The following is a 24,207-nucleotide window of genomic DNA, read 5'->3' on the forward strand; positions in this document are numbered from 1 at the left end:
TCTTCATTTTATGAAACCTCTTTAGTTCTTTAATCACAATTAAAAGAAGTGACTTTTTGGTTATCCATAACTTGAGGACAAGTTATGGACACCATCATAGCCATTAAGATCATGAATTAAACACACATGGTGGTTACACATAATTCCTATGATCTTCTAAAAACTCATAAGAACACAAATTCATGTCAAGCAATTTCAAGAAATCATATAACTATACACAATACTTGAAAATTGATAAAAGTCATGTAAAATGGGTTAACATAATCATTATCATTTTGAAAAACAGATTTTACAAGTCCAAAACAGATTGGGATAATGATCTTAATCCATTTCCAGCAACAAAACTCGAAAAAACTGCTCAGCACGCTCCTACTCGCCGAGTGCATTATTCTACTCGGCGAGTAGAATGAATTTGTTCATGGACTCGACGAGTCCTCCCCATGGACTCGGCGAGTCCAGTCGTCAGAATGCAGAATTTTCGATTTTTAAGCAGTTTTGCATCAAGTATACAGAAAACAATCCTAGGCTCTGATACCACTGATGGGTTTTGAGCATTCTAACACTTCCTAAGTGTACATGCAACCCTAATAACCTTGAATCTATGTTTTCTCTATATACATGCAAATTTCTTTTCAAGGTTATTTCCTAACTAGCATGGCATGGGGATTACATAGAACATAAAACTAGTAGAAATACATACCTTGTTGTTGCTTGGATTCCTTCAAGACTTTGTGAGCCTAGCACCCCAAATGTTGTGCCTCAAATGCTTCACACAACACCACAAAACTTGGAATAACTTGAGAGAATACTTCTAGCACTCAAAATCGGTTATGCCCTCTCTAGTAACACTATGTCCACTAGGTCATGATTTTGCTAGCCATAGGGTTCCTTTTATAGTGTTATCACAATTAGGGTTTACACATGAATGCCCTTAATTGTCATGACTCTTGATTTCCCATGACCCATGGATTTGTAACTCCCATGGACTATCCATGGAGCTCCATATGGTTACATCCATAACCCATAACCATGGATCATCAATCCACCATAAAAGAATTGATGATTGTCATAATCAACCCTATATATTTAATTAGTCTCACTTTGATCACCAAATTAATCCCAGATTAATACTTGATCAATACTAATTAAATAATACTATTATTAATATATTAGAACTTATAATATATTAATAACCATAAGTGCCTTATTCTCTCATTTAGTCTATCCAAGTATTGCAATGCCATGCAACCCAAATGGACCATGCCGGGTCGGGTCAAGTACATACCAAATAAAGTTATGGACTTAGACACTATATCCAACAGGTCTTTCGCTCACTACTAATCCGTACATACCCATAATTGAGCATACAAACACAATCTAATACCCCAAGCCGTACTCATGCCCTAACTGAAACTCCCAACTGATTCTTCTGAAACCTACTATTAGACATCCCGCGAATGCGATCTCACAATTGGCAAGTTTTCCGAACTTCCAATTCACACTATCCTCAATTCATACAGTCACCTGGGTCATCTTTCTCCCTGACAGGAGAGCGAAACTTATCCCAGTTTCAAAACCGCTTCTGCTCCCATGACATGATTGCTTCTCCCCCACTTAGCTTCGGCTAAGTCTTCACGGCACGCGAAAATCAGAGGATTTCCATTCCTTCCTCCCTTACCCAAAAAGGCATGATAACTACCATCGCCTTAATATTGCTAGCGATCCGTCACTAGCCCACTCCAAATACCGAATACTGGATGAACACTTCCTGCATCCCCGATACTGATAATCCCCTGAGCTCAACTGTCGTCCTTAAGGTCGGAATAACTAATGCTCAGAGCAACCTCTTCAGTGATAGACCACTTCCCTTGATGCTTCCAAAAGCTATCCCCAAACACCAAGACTAGAACCACCGAACCCTGATGATGGTGGATGCCTACTCCATGGACCCTGCCCACCGACCTCAACGTAACGCTCCTGAACCGTTTTCGGCCGTAACCGAGATAATACTGGATACTTCGAACCCGAAGTGAATGATGACCTTACACTAGCTACTAATAATTTCTGGTATGCAATTGGCATATGACGATTCTGAAAATACAATCTGAATACAAGCAGAGAGATGACTCATACGTACTATCACCCGAGACCGAGGTAAGAACAATCATAATAGATATATAATCGAAAATAGCCATTGATACATACCTGCAACATTCCCTGCTGTAATCCAGATCTCCCTCATCCGTCACTACAAGGCCCTACCCTCTCACCCATCCGTAAACCTCAAAGTTGTTGGGGCAAATGCACTCCCTGCTCCTCCCCTCATCATCGGTCAGTCGGCCTTCTTGTGGCCCACCTGATTGCAGTGAAAACATAATGGGCTTGCCCCCTGTGGGCAGTCCTTGCTGACGTGACCATCACTGCCACACTTGTAGCAGCCTGAACTCCTGGAACGACAAACTCCCTCGTGCAGTTTCCAGCACGTGCTGCACTGACTTCGGCCCTGCCATCCTACTAATCGCTGATCTGAAGTCTTGGGTCTCTTCCCGGGACCCTCCAAAGTATGCATCTGATCCGACCTCCTCTTCGCAATGTGCTCCAAATCAATCTCCCTTTCCCGCGCCCTGGAAATCATAGAGTCCAGGGTCGGGCATGCCGAGAAGCTGACATGCTCCTGAATATCAGCTCTCAACATGTCATGATAGCGGGTCCTCCGCATCTCCTCATCCCCTGCATACTGAGGCACCAATAATGCCCTCTCCTGGAACTTGGCGGTAATCTCTGCCACCGACTCTGTCGTCTGTCTCATGTATAGGAACTCCCTGGCCAGCTGTTGAAGCTCCACAGCCGGCGCAAACTCCGCCCTAAACCTGGTCACAAAGTCGGACCAGGTCATAGCCTCAATGGCTGAGGCTCCCAAGGAATCACCAACTGACTCCCACCAATCTCTAGCTCTGTCCCTCAAGCATCCTGCAGCAAATCGAACCTTCGACCCCTCAGGACAGAAGCTCGTCACATGTGCAGACTCAATGTCTGCAATCCATTCCTGGCAACAATGGGGTCCTTCACCCCGTGGAAGTCTGGCGCGCCACTCCCCCTGAAATCCTTGAAGGACAGTGTGCGCGATCCTGACTGGCTGGATGCCATATCACTTCGGAACGCTCTGAGGCGATCCTCAATCAGCTCAATAATCCCTTCCTTGATCGACCCGAAAATGATCGGGGTCGACTCAAGGATACCTCTCGTGATCTCAGACGCGATGAAATCGCGTAGCCCGTCATCAACCTGCTCGGATCCTGCCTCTAAGCCTGATCCTGATACTGACCCAGATCCTGATCCTCCTGCTCCATGTCACGTAATCATCACCATTCTGAAACGAAACACATAATCGTCAGGGTCACACGTAACCTCAGAAGGTCTCACATACTACAAGTTTCCTGGTTCTATCTCGGCCCTCCTTGACCCGAGTACGGATCCTCTGCTTTCAGTAGTACGGGCTCATACTACCTTCCACATCTATCCGTACTTTCCTCAAGGATTGCTTCGACTTCACCAAGTCCCTTCTACTTCTGTTGCACTCTGCCACTCTTATCCTGGGCTTGCCCTAGGGAAATCTCTGACTCTAACCAAACCAGTCCTCAGCTGCTGAAGGCCTCCTCGTAACGCCAATTAGTCATCACCTGAATACCATCACATGTGGCGAGGCTCAGATAATCATTCGAGTAAAAGACTCGTCCCTACAACGGTTAGACTCAGACGAGAGCTGCGCAATAGGGCCAAATCCAGCACTCTGAGATTATTCAACCCTGATCACATGTGACGTAACGTATCCACCTAATGGCTAACTCCCATTACTCAGAGTCCCACATAGCACAAAGCGTGCAACATTCAGACAAAGGGAACGATATCAAGCAATCCTATCCTCATAACAGGAAACTGTACTAGCTTACAATTGTAAGCTCATACTATCAGGCATAACCTAAACAGGCTATCCTGCTGCTGTCTACTCAATACTAGCATTCAATTCTCATAAGTTGAAACACATAAAGCAGGCACATAAGGCATCATTCCTAGGTCCTTAGCCCTATTATAGCATGTTGTTCTACTGAAGCTGATAAACATAACATAAAATTGTATAGGTACTTTGGGGAATACTTACTTGAGCTCGGCCGGTCGCGCACATCACACAATTCGTTCTTTCTCAAAACTCCTTTAACTTATCTTTTAGAAAACCATTTTCTTGTAAAAAGCTTTTAATCCCTCGATTTGAGTCCAGACACCCCCGAGGGTGTGTCCGAATCCCTCAAACCAGGGCTCTGATACCAACTTGTAACATCCCAAAATTTAAGACCAAAAATTTCGTTTTGATTAATTAAAAACCGCTTAATAAATCTTGCTCAATCATTTAATAACATTCTTAATAAAACAATTATCAGAGTTTTAAATCCCAAAGATCATCCAGTGCGGAAAACATGGTGTGATGCGCTGCGATCGCCCCGAGCTCCTTCTTTGGAAAAACGTTAATACCTGAAACAAATAACTGAAAACCGTAAGCACGAAGCTTAGTGAGTTCCCCCAGATACCATATATCATACATATAAACTGATCCATACATGCCACACGTAACCATGAGCCATACATAACAAATATATCCATAATCAAGTAAGGTGCTATGTGCCAAACATAGTCTTGCTGTATTGCCATGGGCCGTACGTGGTCTTTCTTGTCAAGTCTGGGGGCCACTCCCTGGGTCTTACAGACAAGTGCCAAGGGCCACCCCCTGGTCTTCCATGTAATCATCACAAAGACAACTATACATACTACTCTACTAGGCTACTCAGCATACAGTGTGCCAGGAGCCACATCCTGGTCTTTCATTCCTAATAGTATACAGTGTGTCAGGAGCCTCCTCCTGGTCTTTCATACATGTTGCCTAGGGCTAACCCCCGGGTCTTCCTACCATACATAATAACATACTGTATGCCAGGAGCCTCCTCCTGGTCTTTCATGCATAATGCCTAGGGCTAACCCCCGGGTCTTCCTACCATAGATAATAACATACTGTGTGCCAGGAGCCTCCTCCTGGTCTTTCATGCATAATGCCTAGGGCTAACCCCCGGGTCTTCCTACCATACATAAACTAAATGGGTCGGCTTTGTGGCCGTAGACTCACCTCCTACTGCTGAAGCTGAACCACGAAAGCATAACCCCGAATTACTGCTCCAAACTTCAACACCTAAAGCCATCAATGAACCATTGACATAAATATCCAAATTACCATAATACCCTTGAAGTCAATCGGTCAAAGTCAAAGTCCTGGCCAAAGTCAACCTTCCTGATTGACTCTACTCGCTGCGTCAACCCATAGACTCGTCGAGTTCTTAAACTCAGAAACCATCATAATACGACTCAACTTGCCGAGTCACCCCAAGACTCGTCGAGTTCAACGATCTCTGAGTCTCATCCTGTCTAACTCACTGAGTCACCACTCAACTCACTAATCTGTGCCTTAACCAGAAGAGGTTGGGGGGTCTGCGACCTGACTCGTCGAGTCCAAGAACAGACTCATCGAGTCCACGACAATCTTCAACAGACTCGCCGAGTTGTTCTTCCAACTCGTCGAGTCCCTGTCCATCATCATACAACTCGCCAAGTCCACCCATGTGACTCGCCGAGTCTCGTCAGTCCTTAATCTATACAGTGGCTTTTCGAGCCATGCAGGGGCTCCAACCCATAGATCCACTCTTCTAAAGTCTAACCTCCACGTAAAGTTGCAAACTTTACGTGAAACCAAGGAGCTAAAGGCCCAAAACACTCTAGGGCTAGGGTTTAAGACAAAGGGGCTTCACCAACAATTCATTGACTGCTGCTTTAAGACATTCTGGACCATCACAACCCTAGATCTGAAGTAGCAACCTCAGATCTAAGCCCCAAACCCGAAATAGATCTCAATCTTACCAAAATAGCCCCAAAATCTCATTCAAGAATAGATCTAGATGCAAAAAAGGTGAAGGTAACAGCTTATTACCTCCAAGATGACCTCCCACTGAAGAATAATCCAAATCTTTGTAAATCCCCTTGATCCAAGCTTCTTGATCTTCAAGATCTCTTCACAAAAACCACTTATCTAAGCTTCAAATTGCTCCCAAGGACTCTCACTCACGATTTAGGGTTTCTGGATCTAAAAAGGGTGGTAAAGAGGCTGAGGGAGGGATATGATGTTCTTTATATAGGGTGCAAACCCTAAGATTAGGGTTTTTCTCGCCCAGACCAGACTCGCCGAGTCCACTTGCCGACTCGCCGAGTCGGTCACTTACTCTATGACCCAGATCCCGCTCCGACTCGTCGAGTTCTTCCCTGGACTCGACGAGTTGACTCCTTGACTTAGAGCTTTTCCTTTCTTTTCTTGGCCTTTCTGATACTGGGTGTTACATATTCACACTTGATTACACTGTTATTCACAAATGAATACATTGTTATTAACAAATGAAAACCCTGCTATTTACAAATGAATAAATGAATATCGCTAATCATAAATAAATACATTCATTCACACATGAATCAACTGATATTCACAAATGAATACACTCTATTCACAAATGAATACACTGCTATTAATAAATAAAATATACATTCTGTCATAAATGAATTCATCAAAATATAATATAACTTACATCTGAAAAAATATAGAACATAATACAACTTTCATTCTCCTCTAGCTCAAATTCTTTACCTTTCATCTTCTCAAACAACTCCAAAGGACCTCCACAAAAACCCATATTCAAATACCCTTATATCATTGATTTCAATCAATTTCCGTGCATAATCTTTTCCTGTGAATATGATTCCAGGTCTGTTTGGCTATCTTTCAAGAGGAAGGTTGATTGTGTGATGAATTTGTTTGAAGTTACTGATAATCAAAAGAAACCAAAACAATTTTATTCATTGATAAATATATAAGTAAAATATGACTAATATTACTTGTATATACCCTTCACAGCCTTTGTTGTTACTCGATCTGTTTGTTTGTTTGGAATTCATTGTGATTGATGGTCATAAATTTAGACACCAATCAAGTGAGATTAGAATTTGAATTTGTACTAGAAAGAAAGAAAGAATTAAATAGAAAAAATATTATATACCATTGAATTTGAAAGCATTAGGTTTCAATCTCTAAAACCAAGGTTATATGTCTATCTTTTTTATATGATACGAATTCACAAGACATTTAAAAAACAAATCTTCATCTAATTTACAAAAAGTTTATTTCTATCGAAAACAACTCTAATCACCGATGACAATCACCAATAACTAGAAACACTAAATGCAAGTAAATTAACGTCGTTAAGCAACCAACGATTATCTAATAAATTCAGTCAAGCCTTCTGATCTCTAATTGGGTTATCAATTTCTTCAAAGATTCAACACTAATTGTATGCAAAAAAAAATCATGAAAGTTCCAGATCGAGACATGGAAGGGAGTAATCGTATTGGAAAAAAATTCAAAACAATGATAAAAATATTTAGAAAATATACAAAAACAAGAACCCTAGATAGATGCAGGGAAGTTTAGTATCTTACCAGGGGCAAGTACAAATGGTTGTGTTAAGCTATCGACGATGAAGGCGGCCGGAAGACAATGAAAGCAATCAGTGGTAAGATGGAGATAGAGACGATGGCATAATGTGAACTTTGAAGAAGATGGAGGACAAATGGGGCGTTGTCTCAGTGAGTAGAGAAAAAAAAAGAAGCGACTCCATCATCAGCCTTTATCTTCACAGCAACATTCAAGAAAAATCGAGACCATACCTTACAAATTGAAATCAGTTTGTAGGTCTAGAATCTCCAATGAATACCGATGAACTAAAATTGAGTTGTAGGAGACCGATTGGAGATCGAGTTACAGGAGGCCGATTCATCGACGGTATTTCCCACGCCGCAATACATGTCAATGGGTTTTCCATACAGCTGATGAACATACTAAGGGGTTTCCCCAGCCATACATGCACTAAAGGCAATCATGAGGGGAATAGAGTACAGCGAATGAACACTCTAGTCCATTAACACCTACAGGTTGCGAGCCTGCTAGTGTTCCACAGACCGTCTAGAACAGTCCATGGTTGTCATCCCTACTCTGCTGAATGACGGGGGTCAACGTTGGGTAAGGGCTTTTCTCATATTGCACCACTCACGCCAACGTTTGGGTAAAAGCTTTTCCCATATTTCACCACTCACTTTCAACTCATGATCTATATCACTGATCATCTCATCTATCCAACTCACTTTTCATCACACACCCACTATTTAACTCATGATCTATATCACTAACTCATGAAGCTCGTTCGATCACTTCATAAAAGAACAAAGACTCCAAAGCTCTTCCAAATAAAAGTATAGGGAAAATACTGATAAAGTACTCCCATACGCTCCCGTACCCCGACACGTAATAGTGTCAAAAAGAAGAACTAACGGATGAACACATAGTTCAAAAACACCTAAGGAACATATAGTTCAAGAACACTTTATGAACATATAGTTCAAACATACGTACCGATTACAAGTCTACTAACGTTCCACTGGACTATCTAAAATAGTTTGTGGCCGTTGTCTATACTCTGCTAGATGACTAGATCATCTTAAACATCGATACCTCTCATCACTTTTATTTCATCACACATCATCTAATTTATCTACCCATGTTTTACCCAACATATTTGTAGATAAAAATATATATACAGTTTAAAACTTGTATAAAACATCAATTCAACAGTCACCTCAAATAAACAATTAATATATTTACACATAGCACGTATTTTAAGGTAAATACTTCATATCTATGTGTAAGGTGAAAGTGACTATACACTCACCTGATTTAATGAATATCGGGCAGCAATTCATTTCCTAAAACGATCGTTTCTAATAAAACCGGGAGTTTTATTGAAAAACCGGGCTCTGCAAGGGTCGGGCTTCGAAACCGAAAAGATAAAATTTTCGGGCTTCTCGGGCTCTTCGTGGCGTATTCCGGGGGTTATAATCGATACCGGGGCTTTGGGGAATGTTAAGATGAAGAAAATATGAAGAAAGGGGCTAAAAGTGGCAATTTCCCCATTATAGCCGAGAAGGCTCGCATGACCCTTCTATTTATAGGGGAAATAGGGGGGGTCCGAAGGTCGGTTCAGGAGGGGAGTCATCAGGCGAGGGCAGGTGGCATCAGGAGAGAAGGCCACGCGACAGCAGCTGGGCGAGGGTGCGCATGTGCTCGCACATGGTCTGCGCGTGCGAAGCCTCGGTGTCGCCTCCTGATTGGACCGCGGCCTAGGGTCCGAAGTAGGGGGTTCGTGGCACTCTCGCGAAGGCTCGGACACGTGAAAGAGGACACGCGTCAGACATGCATTGGACCGCTTCGGACACGTGGCATGCTCTAAGCGAAGGTGACGTGGCAAAAACGTGACTATGCGAATTTTCTCGATTTTTGTGCAAAAACTTCTAAAATCCATAACTTTCGCATACGAGCTCCGTTTTTGACGTTCTTTATATGCACGCGTAGGTAAAATTACGCTCTACAACTTTCGTTTAGACTTCGTCGGCTAATTTTGACTTTAATTTTTAAATTATTATTTTTAACAGACCGGGACAGGAAATTTGTTAAAAATTCATAACTTCTTCATCCGACGTCCGTTTTCGTCAGACTTTTTACCGTTGTGATACTAATGACGAGACCTTCGATTCTCGTTTAGGTCGTGTCGGTTAAAAATCACTCGATCTAAAATTCGAGTTTTTAGCTGTCTACTGCTAAGCTGAAACTTCGAAAAATCATAACTTCCCCATACGAAGTCAGATTTGGGTGTTCTTTTTATACCTACTCTCGGTTTAACGAACACTACGAGTTTCGTTTAGATCACTGAGGCTAAAAAGTATTTTATCAAAAACTCACTTTTTACGACATTCGGCACCGTGCCGGTTTATCGTGAAACTTCGACAGGTCATAACTTCTTCGTTATAACTCGAATTTCGGCATTCTTTATATATCCGTAATCCTTGTCACGCCCACTACAAGTTTCTTAATAGATATCGGCTTTATCTAAAATTTTGACGCTTATTTTTATTCTTAATTAATTAAACCCTAATAATTAAGCATAAAACACATAATTCACATAATATTCACATAATTCCTTTTCATTTCTTCTAAATGAGTTACAAAGGTTAACCTAGACCATTATGTCAATATTAATGCCTAGCCTAGAAACATGGGCGTTACACTGTCTTCCTAAGTTAAACTTAGAAGTAAGCATCTCTCTATCATGGTTCATCAATCACCAATAATCATGGTCTTTGCCTCCTGCACTTTTAGGATGATTACACTTTACATATCTATATGATTTCTTCTGATTCGACTAAGTTTAGTTGGATACTTGAATTTCTTTCATAGGCTCGCAAAGATGCTACTCAGATTGTTGCAAACCGGCAACGTCATCAAGTTCAGTCACGGTTGATTGCATGTGATTATTTAAAATCAACATTTGTTTAAATAAATAAAAAATAAAAATTATTGTCATTAATATTTATATGTGAATAACATAATCACATTGATTAAATAAATAAAAATAACTATTGAATCGAGTATGCGAAAATGAATTGTCCAAATAAATAATATTTGATTTAATAAAGATAATCACATGTGATTAAACACACGAGAACAAATATTGAATCGATAACATGAAAACGAATCTTGTTCACATAAATCATATGTGATTACATACATATAATCACATGTGATTATATATGTCTAACATTAATGATTTATGTAGACAACATGTATTTTCTTGTTGTCAATTCAATAGCAGGTCGCATGTATATAGTCATACGTGATTAAAATATATCTAATCACATATGATTTATATGGACAAAATTAATTTTCGTGTTCTCGATCCAATAGTTATTCTGATGTATTTAATCACATGTGATAGTGATGGGTGGTGGTTTTCGTGGGTGGTGGGTGGGTGTGGGTGGTGGTGGCGAGTGGTGATGATGGTGGTGGCGGGTGGTGGTTGGTGGTGGTGGTGGTTGTGGTGGGTGGATGGTGGTGGTGGCAGGTGGTGGTGGCAGGTGGTGGTGGGTAGTGATGGGTGGTGGCAGCGGGTGGTGGGTGGTGGTTGTGGTGGTGGGTGGTGGTTGTGGTGGGTGGGTGGTGAGTGGTGGTGGGTGGTGGGTAGTGATGGGTGGTGGGTATAGGTTGGTGGTGGTGGGTAGTGATGGGTGGTAGTGGCGGGTGGTGGTGATGGGTGGTAGGCAATGGTTGTTGGTGGTGGTGGCGGGCAGTGGAGGCAGGTGGTGGTGGCGGGTGGTGGTGGTTGAGTGGTGATGGCAGTGGGTGGTGGTGGTGGCAGGTGGTGGTTGGTGGTGGTGATGGTGATGGGTGATGGGTGGTGGGTGGTGGTTGGTGGTGGTGGTTAGTGATGGGTGGTGGTGGCGGGTGGTGGTGGGTAGTGATGGGTGGTGGTGGTGATGGATGGTAAGTAGTGATTGTGGGTGGTGGTGGCAGGCGGTGGTGATGGGTGGTGGGTAGTTATAGGTGGTGGGTGGTGGGTGGTGGTTGGTGGCGATGGTGGTGGTTAGTGATGGGTGGTGGTGGCGGGTGGTGGTGATGTCAAAAAACGTTATGCTAAGTGGTATTTTTTTTTATATCGTTTGGTGTGTGTGTGTTTGTAGGTTTAAGATTTGTATTTTTTTGCTAAGTTTTTAGGATTTTTTTTAATGTGATGTTACTTTTTTTTAATTAATGAAATATTATGTTTTTAATTATAACTAAAGTTTTTATTTATTAACAAAGAAAAAAATATATATGGCACCACTCCTTAGATGTGGTAAGAAATCACACCTTTGTGGTAAATGTTGAGGTGACATCTATATAACATTGTGGTAACATGAGGGACACTCCCTCAAGCCTAATGTTTATTTTATTTTATGGTTTGGGGTAATTTGCATGTTTGGTCTCTAACTTATTTTTTTAACTCGAAAGGTCCCTACTGTTTGTTTTTGTCGCACGCTTGGTCTCTCTCTTACCTAAAAAAAAAACTATTTTGTCCTTGTTTTTTTTTAATTTATTTAAATAAACACACCCCCGACCCCACCACCACCTCACCTTACCTTACCTACCCCACCATTCCCCTTTCATGTTTGTGACTGCCCCCCCCCCCCCTCCTTAGAAAGCTATATATTGTATTCTTCACCACCACCATCCATCCTATCATCAAAGTTAAAACCATTGTATGTCTGCATCTAAAATCAAATTTATCAATAAGCCTTGACATAATATATAATATTTACCATTAAGAATCGGACTGTAATGCAAATATTGAAGCATAAATCAGTTATGAAATCTGAGATCAAAATTGAAACGGAAATTGAAACACAAATCATACATGTAGCACGAATTGAAACTTGAAATACAATTTATGTAGATACACTTTATATCATACTCAAAAACTTGAAATTAAACATTCGTGGACATATATTTATGCAACAATACTTGAAATCAAATAAAGAAATTTATACAAAGCAACTGAATAGAACTCAACTGAGACCACATGCGATCAAATTGACAATGGAGGTCAGTGACGTTCACTTGGCGATGGAGGTAGCCGACGATTGCTTATGATGGTGACCAGCGACGGTATACAACATTGATGACATGTGAGACAGTCAGATAGAACATGGAAATGGAGGTGTGTCATGTGTCATGTCTGGCCGATAGAGAGAGACAACAGAGACGATAGGGCAAGCGACGATCGGATGGTTGACATCATGAGTAATAGTGTTGCAGTAATATCTAGGTCACAAAGGGGTAATTTGAATTCGGGGTTCTATCAGTGATGAAGAAGTGGGCGGTGAGGAGAGACTGAAGGAGATACTCGACGCTAGAGACAGAGGAAGGAGTAGTGTCAAGTCTATAGAGAAGAGGGCGGATTAAGGACGGGGGAGGTCGACGATGATGGTGATGAAGGGTCAATTGACCAAATGTATTGAGAGAGACAGTAAAGGAGTGGGACCCACATGCCTTTTTTTCTTATTTACAACAAGAAATTAAAATAATATAAATAATAAAATTAATTAAAAAGGAAATTAATAAAGGCATAATAGTCCTTTTAGATAAGACATGGACCAATCACGTAACAAAAACAAACAATATAGACCTTCTGAGTTAAAAAATAAATTAGAAACCAAACACATAAATTACCCCAAACCATAGAGACCATTCATGTAATTTACTCTTTTATTTTTTTTATTTTATTTAGTTTAGACAAAATTACGAGAATGGTCCCTGTGGTATGTCAAAACTAGCAACTTTGGTCCAAAATGGGTTTGGCTCGCAAGGATGGTCCAATAGTTTCGTTTTGTTGCGAGTTTAGTCCAATTTCCTATGAACTTTTTTATAATTACGTATTTTCCCCTTATTATTTTATTTTCCATTTTTCTTTTATTACAACAGTTAAAAAACAATTAAAAATAATACAAAATAAATCTCTCTCTCTCTCTCTCTCTCTCTCTCTCTCTCTCTCTCCCCTGCGAATTAGGAGTACGATCTCAACGCTTCATCGTTTACCTTTTCTTGCTTGCTTTCACTTACAACCTTACCATCACGTAAATTAACGCCATGAACACAGACATAGATATCTCCATGATTATCTTCGTCTTCATATGAAAAAGAATCTCGATCGTCGGAATCATTGAAAGGTCTGACCATAACAAACTCTTCATTTTCTACTCTTATGCCAGAACGAGAAGAACTGTGTTTACTTCTTACCATTCATCTTAGTCTTTATCAATATCTAACAAATCCGATTGATTTTGAACAGGGAGTCTTTTTTTTTCAGGATCAAAATGCAATTAAGAGTTGTTCCCAGAATCAGTGACCTAGAGAAACGAGATTAGAGTAAACAACATCTTGGAAGAGTTGTTGTTCTTCGTGAGTACATTTATATGATACTTCTTTCCCCGTTTTGTGTAACCCTAAATCGATGAATCTTTCAAGCCCTAGAGTTGTTGTTCTTTTGTGTAACCCTAAATCGATGAATCTGTAGGCTCAATCTGAACCTGCTTCACCGATCTGAATCTCCCTCTTCTTCGATTTTGCATGATGGTCGCTAAGATTTTGTTGCATCATGCGTCTGCGTAATGGAGTTATGACCTAGTTTTAGGGATGACAGAAGGGAAACGGGAAAGGGAATGGGGAAAGTGGGTTGGCATGTGGTGAGGTTTTATAGTGTAGGTGCCTTAGAGTGACTGGAGATGCCTTGGAGTTGTCGGAGTACTCGTATCGGCGGTGATACCGATGGAGAGGAAACATTGTAGAAGAAATAGGGGAGGGAGACGACGTGTTTAGGTTTATAGCTTATTTATTTTTTTGTTTTATTTTTAATTGTTTTTAATTATTGTAATAAAATAAAAATGGAAAATAAAATAACAAGGGGCAAATCCGTCGTTATAAAAAAGTTCATAGGAAATTGGACTAAACTCGCAACAAAACGAAACTATTAGACTATCCTTGCGAACCAAACTCATTTTTTGACATATCACAGGATCATTCTTGCAATTTTGTCTTTAGTTTAAATTTTAAGGTTTCGATTTGATCCTCGTATACGGAGGATCGACTCGTTGCATACCCCTTTTTCGACACATTAGCCAAACACCGGTCAACATTTTTATTGCGTTTTAGGTTTTTTCCCGTCTTTCTTTTCTTATTTTCACTCGCAAATTTTCAAAACCCTTATCAGCAATCCGGTAATGGCGAAGGACCGAGGAGATACCTCAGACGACGACAGAGTTCTCAAAGGAGCATCCTCCAAGAAAGAACATCACCATCATCACAAATCCAAGAGGAAATCGGAAGATTTACCCGACCCTGAATCCAACGTCTCATCCGGATCCGATCGCGGAAGCAAAGACAGTGGCCGCCGGAGCAGCAAAAGGAAGAGAAACCGCCGGTCCAGAACGAAGTCACGACGGGAATACAGCGACGACGAGGATGACGATCGGTCGGATTCCGATACTGACTCTGAGTCGGAATCGGAGTCGGAGTCGGGAAGTTCGGAATATTCTTCAGAGGATGAAACCGAAAGTGAGGAGGAGAGGCGGCGGAGGAAGAGGAAGGAGAGGAAGAAAAGGGAGGAGAAAGAAAAGAGAAGGAGAAGAGAGAAAGAGAAGAAGAAGAGAAGGAAAGAGAGGGATGAAGATAAGTCGAAGAAGAAGAAGAAAAAGAAGGATAAGAAGAAAGAGAAGGTGAAAAAGGGAGCTGTTACAGATTCATGGGGGAAGTATGGAATTATTAGAGAAACTGATATGTGGTAAGTGTTTAGCTTTGTTTTCATTGATTCTTCTTTACAGTTTACTTGCCATTGTGTTCATTAAGCTATCAGCACAATTTAACCTGCAAATCCTGAATAAGGTTTTAGAAAACATTGAATTTGAATTCCTGATACATAAAATTAGGATATCAATTATTGATTCTGTTCACAAATTGTTCCATGATAATCATCTTTCTATTTGTTTGCAGGAACAAAAGACCAGAGTTCACTGCATGGCTTGCAGAAGTGAAACAGGTGTTCACTTTGCACACTTTCTTATTAACAATTCAATGTCTTTGCTACATGATTTAGCATTTAGCAAGTACAGTTTCTGACTATAATGCCCTTTTCCTTTTCATATTTGCAATTGCAGGCGAATCTTGAAAGTCTTCCCACCTGGGAAGAGAAGCAAATGTTCAAACAGTATGTTTTTTTTCACTGATTCTTTATCCAATTCTTGTAAATCCCAATTTTTCTTTACCTTTTCTATTAAATTCGTCATTCTGACCTAAATACCCCTACAGGTTCATGGAAGACCATAACACTGCCACTTTTCCTCATAAAAAGTAAGTAAAGAATCTGTTCTTAATGTTATACAATGCATAGAGTGCTTAAATTTCTTATAAAGTTTTTATTATATATCTTTTGGGTCACAGATACTATAGCCTTGATGCTTATCACCGAAGGAAAATTGAAAAAGCCATTAAAAAAGGGTCCACAAAAGCCACAAAATCAGAACGTGTTGTGTTTGATGATGAAGAGCAACGCCGGTATGTTTTCATTTTATGATGAGGGCATTTACGTCTTTTTGCATGCCCATGACACGATTGTATTTTATGGTTTGTTTTCTCAGACTAGAATTGCAACGAGAGCGTGAGAAACAGAAGGAAGCGGAGGTAGAAGCTTTGAAGCGCTCCATGCAAAGTGGAATGGTATTTATCATATCTCTACTTTGACCACGTTTATCTGTTATCTGTTATCTGTTATCTGACTGTGTATATGTTTGGATTGGTAGGCGCAAGCAATGAAAGAACAAGCTATACTAAGAGAAGAGATGAATTACTTGTTCAAAATCGGCAACGTTGAGGTGGGTATATGCTATACTATTTATATTTTTATATCGAAAAAAAATAATTTAAAATTGTTTGCAATAAATAATAATGTTTGTGTTTTGAATTGTTATGTTTACAGGCAGCAAGTGCTATTCAAAGACGATTGGATCCTGATCTTCCTATGTGATTTAATCATTTGTTGAAAAGTTCAAAAAAAATTATCGATTTCAAAGTGTGTAAGAATATAGAGGTGTTTGGAATTGGATGTATGTTTTTTAACCCATGATTTGATTATTTTACTATATTCTAAGTGACAGCTAGTCAGTTTTTAGTGTTTTTGGGTAACAAAGATGCAACAAAATTGGTTAACCAACTAAAAGTAAAAATCAGACAATGTTATTATTTTTCTAAAAGTGTAAATTGATCATTTGTATTCAAATGCTAATATATCAACATTATTTTTTACAAGAAAATGGTTGGAATCATAGATGGGAAAGGCTTATATTTAAAAACACTATTTTTAAAATTCTAACCGATAGTTCTGTAATATCCTTTATTTATTTTATATCCGAATTCTTTGAATAGTATTGTAATTTGCTGAAGACTGAGGCTATGTTTGGATGATTCAATTCTAGTTTATAAAATCCTCAATATATTCTAGTTTATAAAAATCCTAAATATTAATTTTTAGTTATAATAAAGTGGCATTAAAAAGATACTAGTTGCGTTTGGCGTAGCTTCTAAAAATATTGTGTTATATATTAAACTGATATGATACTATAAAACTTTATTAATGTTTTGAATCTTATTTAGAAATTTACATACTTTAAAATATTAAAACATAGTAACATGTGTTATAAATGTAGTTTTTTTAACAAATGTCATTTTGAGAAAATAACATCAAATTTGAATTAATAATATAAAATTATAACTTTGTAATAGTATGTTTTATAAAGTTTTTACACAAAATATAGTTTACAAAGAAAATATAGTAGCCAAGGAATATACTTTTTTATGTAGAAAATGTATAGTTGAGAATGAGATATTATTTGCATCATTTATGATGTAAAAGAATGGTGTAATATGTTAGTCTACTTTGAAAATACAAAATGACATGAATATGTATGTAGATGAATAATTCATTATTATAAGCCAAATACGTAATACATTTATTAGAAACACTAAATAAAAAAAAAATCAATTATTTATGTTTAAGTAAAATTTCTTATATTATATTTCATAAATTAAACATGTCCATTCTTAGTAATATAATGAATACAAACATCGCAAAAGATTACAATATAGTGTAAAAATGTCACTTTATTTAACATAATTTTTTCTTTAATTTATCTGGATATAAATAATATTTTGAAGTGTCAATTTTAAATTCATGTTTTAACTAAAGTATATATTCTTACAGAGGGGTTCTTATAGAATGGTTCAAGATAACTAAAAGACAAAATTACAAAAATGGTCCTGTGGTTTGCCAAAAGTCACAAAGTTAGTCCCTGCTAACTTTTTTTGATGCAAATGGTCCTTGTGGTTTGCAAAACTTGCAAAGTTTGCCTTTTTTACTAACACAACGCCGTGGGGGTACTGAATCTGTAAGAGTATTTTCATAAAGGGACTGAATTCGTGACATTCGATAAACCACAGAGACCATTTTTGAAATTTCTTTGAAAAAGACAATTAAATTGCTAGGGGAGGGATCGAACTCATTACCTCCACCCTACTGTTTTGCCCATCGACTTAACCACTTGAGCTAAAGGCTCACTTGGTTTTTACCTTCTAAAACTCATTTATATAATAATAAATCGATAAAACATAAACAATAAATAAAATTAAAAAAATATTTTTTTTACATAATTTTTTTTAATAAAACAAAATGTATTTTAGCGTATTATTAAAAAATACGTTTAGAAAAAGTATTTATTTTTATGTATTACATAAAATGTTTTTTTTAATAAAACATAAACAATAAATAAAATTAAAAAAAATATTTTTTTTACATAATTTTTTTTAATAAAACAAAATGTATTTTAGCGTATTATTAAAAAATACGTTTAGAAAAAGTATTTATTTTTATGTATTACATAAAATGTTTTTTTTAATAAAACATAAACAATAAATAAACTACAAAAAACATTTTTTTACATAATTTTTTTTAAATAAAATAAAACGTGTTTTCCGTATTATAAAAAAAAGAAGTAAATTACAAAAAACATTTTAAATAAAACAAAACGTATTTTTTTCTTCTAAAACTCCTATATACAATAATAAAATCGATAAAACATAAACAATAAATAAAACATATTTTTATGTATTTATTTTAAGTAAAATATGTTGTTTTATGTATTTCTAAAAATCGTTTTTCGGTTATATGTATTTAAAAACACTTATAAAACCTATTCGGTTGTATGTCTTATTTAAAATACGTATTTCAACTTAACCGCTAGTTCTAAATCGTATGTTTAAAATGACGATGAAAAGAAATAAAGATATATTTTTTTAAAATAACAATAATTAACACTACTTGTGACATAAAAAAAATATTAATTGTTTAAATACATATAACAAAATTGTTGTTAAGTTTTTTTTAACCGAAAAACGGTTTTTAGAAAACCGATTGGGCCAAAAAAAAAAACAGTTCGGCCGATTTTGCCTTTCATTACAACGTAATAACATTTTATACGAAAACGTATTTTTTAAAGACATAAAAAAACATTTTATGTAAAATAAATACATAAAAATAAATATGTAAAAAAATGTTTTGTTAAAAAAACATTTTATGTAAAATAAATACATAAAAATAAATAATTTTTCTAAACGTATTTTTTTATAATACACTAAAATACATTTTGTTTTATTAAAAAAAATTATGTAAAAAAATGTTTTTTTTTAATTTATTTATTGTTTATGTTTTATCGATTTATTATTATATAAATGAGTTTTAGAAGGTAAAAACCAAGTAAGCCTTTAGCTCAAGTGGTTAAATCGCTGGGCAAAATAGAAGGGTGGAGCTCATGAGTTGGATCCCTCCCCATAGCAATTTAATTGTCTTTTTCAAAAAATTTAAAAAATGGATCTTGTGGTTTATCAAATGTCACGAATTCAGTCATTTTATACTTGAAAAGTCGAAATACCCTTACAGATTCAGTCTCTAACGGCGTTTTACTAACGGTGTTAGTAAAAAGGGCAAACTTTGCAAGTTTTGCAAACCACAAAGACCATTTGCATCAAAAAAATTAACAGGGGTTGACTTTGTGACTTTTGACAAACCACAGGGATGAATTTTGTAATTTTGTCTAACTAAAGGGTTTGGAATTTGGATAATGTGATACAACAATTTGTTTTTTTAGGTGATAAATTATAGAAACGATATATTTCATCTTGAATTATTATTATCTTTTTTTGAAAAATAACTTACAAACCTCATAAATTTATTCAAATCCTATATTTGGAAAGAAAAAAAAAACTTTCTTAAGTTTATTAAATTGAAACGTTAATTTAAGTACTTTTTGAATTGTAGTTTACAAATTATTTTTTAGTTTATCAGACTTGATAATTTAAAAAACTTGAAAAATAATTTGATGTAACATAACTTGCCAAAGCTTAATCTCTTAAATATGATTGAAAAAACTATATATTATTACAATTAACACTTGTGAATAAAACGGGTTACGATGTTGTATACTTGTATAATTGTATTTGATTTAATGCACTTTAAGTGATCAGCAAGTAGCAACTATCTAACATGTTTGGCCCATTTGAACAATTACTTTTTTTTCTCAACTATTTAAATTTTACAGATTTAACCGACAAAAAATAATAAAAAAACCCAATGTTGCAAAACTACTAACATAAGAGATCAATCGGAAAGCACCTAGGATACAACAACTAATTGTAGGAAAATTAAGGGAAATCTTCAAAAAAAATTTAATATATTTGAAAAATCTTTAATAAGTCCCAAGTTTTATTTTATGAACAGTAAAGTCCCAACTTTTTAACTTTTTGAATAGAAAAGTTCAAAAAACCGGCTAATTTTTTCACTTTAGCCCCCTTTTGACCTGTTTAGCAGGTCATGAGACCAAACTGTTAATTTTTTGAAAATAATGATTTTTCTGTAGATTTCGTCAATATTTGTATATGATGTATAAACGTATTTTTTACGTATTTATATATATTTTTACATATGTATGTACTTTTTTAAGTTTTTATATGTATATGTTTACGTATATATTTGTATTTTAAATATATAAACATATTTTTTTACGTATTTTTATGTATTTTTAACCATTTAAAAAAAAATTATGTGTTATTTTTTTATGTATTACGTATTTATATGTATTTTTACATATTTATGTATTTTTTTAAAGTTTTAGATAGATGTTTATGTATTTTAAATGTATAAACGTATTTTTTACGTATTTATATGTATTTTTAAGTATTTTACATATATTTTAATATACTTTTATGTGTTTTTTATGTATTACGTATTTATATGTATTTTTATGCATTTATGAATTTTTAAGTTTTTTATATAGAAGTTTATGTATTTTTTTATGTATTTGAAATATATAAACGTATTGTTTTACGTATTTATATGTATTTTTTAAGTATTTTACATCTTTTTTATATTTTTATATGTTTTTTTATGTATTACGTATTTATATGTATTTATGTAATTTTTTAGTTTTTTATATAAATGTTTATGTATTTCTATGTAGTTTAAATGTATAACCGTATTATTTTTACTTATTTATTTATTTTTTTACTTCAAGTCGACTTCACCATTTCATCTCATTCGCACGGCTTCTTTGCGTATGTTAAGATAGTTTTCATACGTACCTACATATTTTAAGCTTTTCTCTTTCGATGTTTAATTTCAAGATAAGTGAATGGGAAAAGCTTAACATATATGAGTTTGTAGAAAAATCATCTAAACATACTCGAAGAAGTTGTATGAATTTGGATAAAATGGTGAAGACAACTTGAAGTAAGAAATACATAAATACGTAAAAAAATATATATAGTTATGTATTTAAAATACATAAAAATACATAAACACCTATATAAAAAACTTTAAAAATACATAAATATATAAAAAAATACATATAAATACGTAATACATATAAAAACACAAAAATATGTAAAATACATAAAAATACATATAAATACGTAAAAATATGTTTATACATTTAAAATACATAAACATCTATATAAAAAACTTTAAAAAATATATAAATACGTAATACATAAAAACATAACACATAAAAGTAAATAAAAAATATGTAAAATACTTAAAAATACATATAAATACGTAAAAAATACATTTAAAAATTTAAAATACAAAAAAATGTAAACATATACATATAAAAACTTAAAAAAAATACATAAATACGTAAAAATGGATATAAATATGCAATACATAAAAAATATGTAAAATACTTAAAAATACATATAAATAAGTAAAAAAAATACGTTTATGAATTTAAAATACATAAAAATACGTAAACATATACATATAAAAACTTTTAAAAAATACATAAATACGTAAAAATAGATATAAATACGTTTTACAAGTTTTGACAATCTGCAAAAAAATCTCATTATTTTGGAAAAATTAACGATTTGGTCTCATGACCTGTTGAACATGTCAAAAATGACTAAAGTGAATAAATTAGTCGGTTTCTTGGGTTTTTCTATTCAAAAAGTTAAAAAGTCGGGACTTTTCGGTTCAAGAAATAAAATTTAAGACTTTATTAAAAAACGAAAAATATTGGAACTTTTCTGGAGATTTCCCAAAAATTAAATATGTAAAAGAATATCATAAGGTGATTAATTTAAGGGATAATGACCTAAAATGGTAATATATTTTTCGATTTGCACACATTTGGTCACTAAGTTTTTTTTTCGTCCACATTTACCTCTTCAACTTGTTAAACTGTACACATTCAATCATTATGACCGGCTACTCCGGGTTAGCCGGTAAAAATAACTTAATAGGGTAATATATTTATCACTTTGTACACATTTAGTCCTTAATATTTGTAACACCCGGTTTCAGGTACGTATTTAAATTCCAGCAAAACTTCATGTTTTACACTGGGACTCGGCGAGTTGGAGGCCCAACTCGTCGAGTAGGTTCGACTTTGGATCGGGGGGTTAAGTGACCTACTCGACGAGTCGGGAGACCGACTCTGTGAGTAGGAGCTGTCTGAGTGAAACCCTAAATTTGAGGGTTTGCACCCTATTTGAACACTTTATGAGGCCTCCACCCCAGCCTCCATCACCTCCAAACCCTATTCACGAAACCCTGATCAACTTTTGAGTGTTGTTGAGCTATTTTGTGCCATTCTTTGTGATTTGAAGTTTTAAGAAGGAAGGAAAGACTTGGAGATTCAAGAGGAAAGTCAGTAGATCCAGAGATTTGGTTGCATTTCCAGCTTGTTGGAGGTAAAAAGCTCCAACCTTGACTTCTTATTTGTTAGATCTACTTTAGGGATTGGATCTTGACATCTTTGGGGTATTTCTAAGCCATTTCGGGTTTAGATTGTAATGCAGAGTAATGGCTTCAGATCTTGAACCTTGGAGGGTTCTCATGGCATAAAGGTGCCAACTTTATGGCCATGAGAGCCTCATGCATCTTGTAGACATCATTTTTAGGTCTTTTGAGCTTAAAGACCCATGCATGGACGTAAAGTTCGTGACTTTATGTGTTATATCGACCCTAGGAGGTCAGATCTACCCTTTGGATGAGAAGAGCTCAACATAAATCGAGTTTATGGACATGGACTTTAGGGGACTCGACGAGTCGTTCATGGGACTCGGCGAGTCGGGTATTGGTTCCCCAACCTTTTATGTTTCTGAGGAATCTGGTTGAGTCCAAAAGGGGACTCGACAAGATGGACGTGATTATAGACCTGGAAATCATGGGACTCGGCGAGTCCAAGGCAATCTCCCAACCCATGAAGACGGACTCGACGAGTTTTTCATAGAACTCGGCGAGTCATAGACTGGACACATTCATATGATGAAGATGAACTCGACGAGTTCAAGGATGAACTCGGCGAGTCGGTTGAAGATGGTCCCGATGTTATGGTTGAAGGTGAACTCGTCGAGTTCTTGCTAGACTCAATGAGTAGAGTCGGGGGGGAGGGGGGTTGTATCATTTTGTAAGAATAGGGACTCGACGAGTTGGTGGACCAACTCGGCGAGTCAAGTCAACTGGATGTTGACTTTGACCAAAGTTGACTTTGACTTTGACCTGGACTTGAGTTGACCCTTGTAAAGGAGGGTTGTGGGTACGGATTAGTAATCAAGGAGGGTTGTTGTGTAGGGATTGAGGAGTTGAGACGAGAGGATTTCCGTACCAAAGATTGTGCAGACACTACGCGACATCGAAGTAAGTTACCTTTTAGTAGCGGTGGGTCTACGGCCACAATGCCGACCCACCAGTAGGAGTGTATGTTAGACAATTGTCTTTGTGATAATTGTCTGTGTTTACTGCTACTTGATATGTTTATGTGTTAGCATGTTATGATGTTATGTGATCGTAGCAGTATGGGGAGATAGTCCCCAAGTTACCGGCCGATAGGGCTGAAGGGGTAGTTTAGTACCCAACTATGCTAGACAGATTATGATTATATGATAATATGTGGTAGTAGCAAGGGGTGAGATAATCCCCCGAGACCGGTCGAGAGGACCGAAGGGGTAGGCCAGCACCCAGATATGCTAGGCAAGGTCACCAGTTGAGAGGACCGAAGGTGTAGGCCGGGCACCCAGATATGCTTGGCAATATGTATGTCATG

The 24,207-nt window shown here is 36.5% G+C and overlaps 1 protein-coding gene across 1 annotated transcript; it reads left to right on the top strand.

The window, feature by feature from the left end:
- The first annotated feature begins 14,654 nt into the window (after positions 1-14,654).
- LOC145141058 (nucleic acid-binding protein) lies at positions 14,655-16,727 on the top strand. Its single transcript, XM_079074403.1, has 8 exons — positions 14,655-15,344; positions 15,554-15,599; positions 15,718-15,767; positions 15,869-15,910; positions 16,001-16,114; positions 16,198-16,276; positions 16,360-16,431; positions 16,536-16,727. The coding sequence occupies exons 1-8, from the start codon at positions 14,785-14,787 to the stop codon at positions 16,581-16,583; spliced, it is 1,011 nt and encodes a 336-aa protein (XP_078930529.1). The 5' UTR covers positions 14,655-14,784; the 3' UTR covers positions 16,584-16,727.
- The last annotated feature ends 7,480 nt before the right edge of the window (positions 16,728-24,207 follow it).

Source organism: Lactuca virosa, chromosome 9 (genome assembly GCF_052849685.1).
Source record: "Lactuca virosa cultivar CGN04683 chromosome 9, Lactuca_virosa_CGN04683_v6, whole genome shotgun sequence".
NCBI lineage: Eukaryota > Viridiplantae > Streptophyta > Magnoliopsida > Asterales > Asteraceae > Lactuca > Lactuca virosa.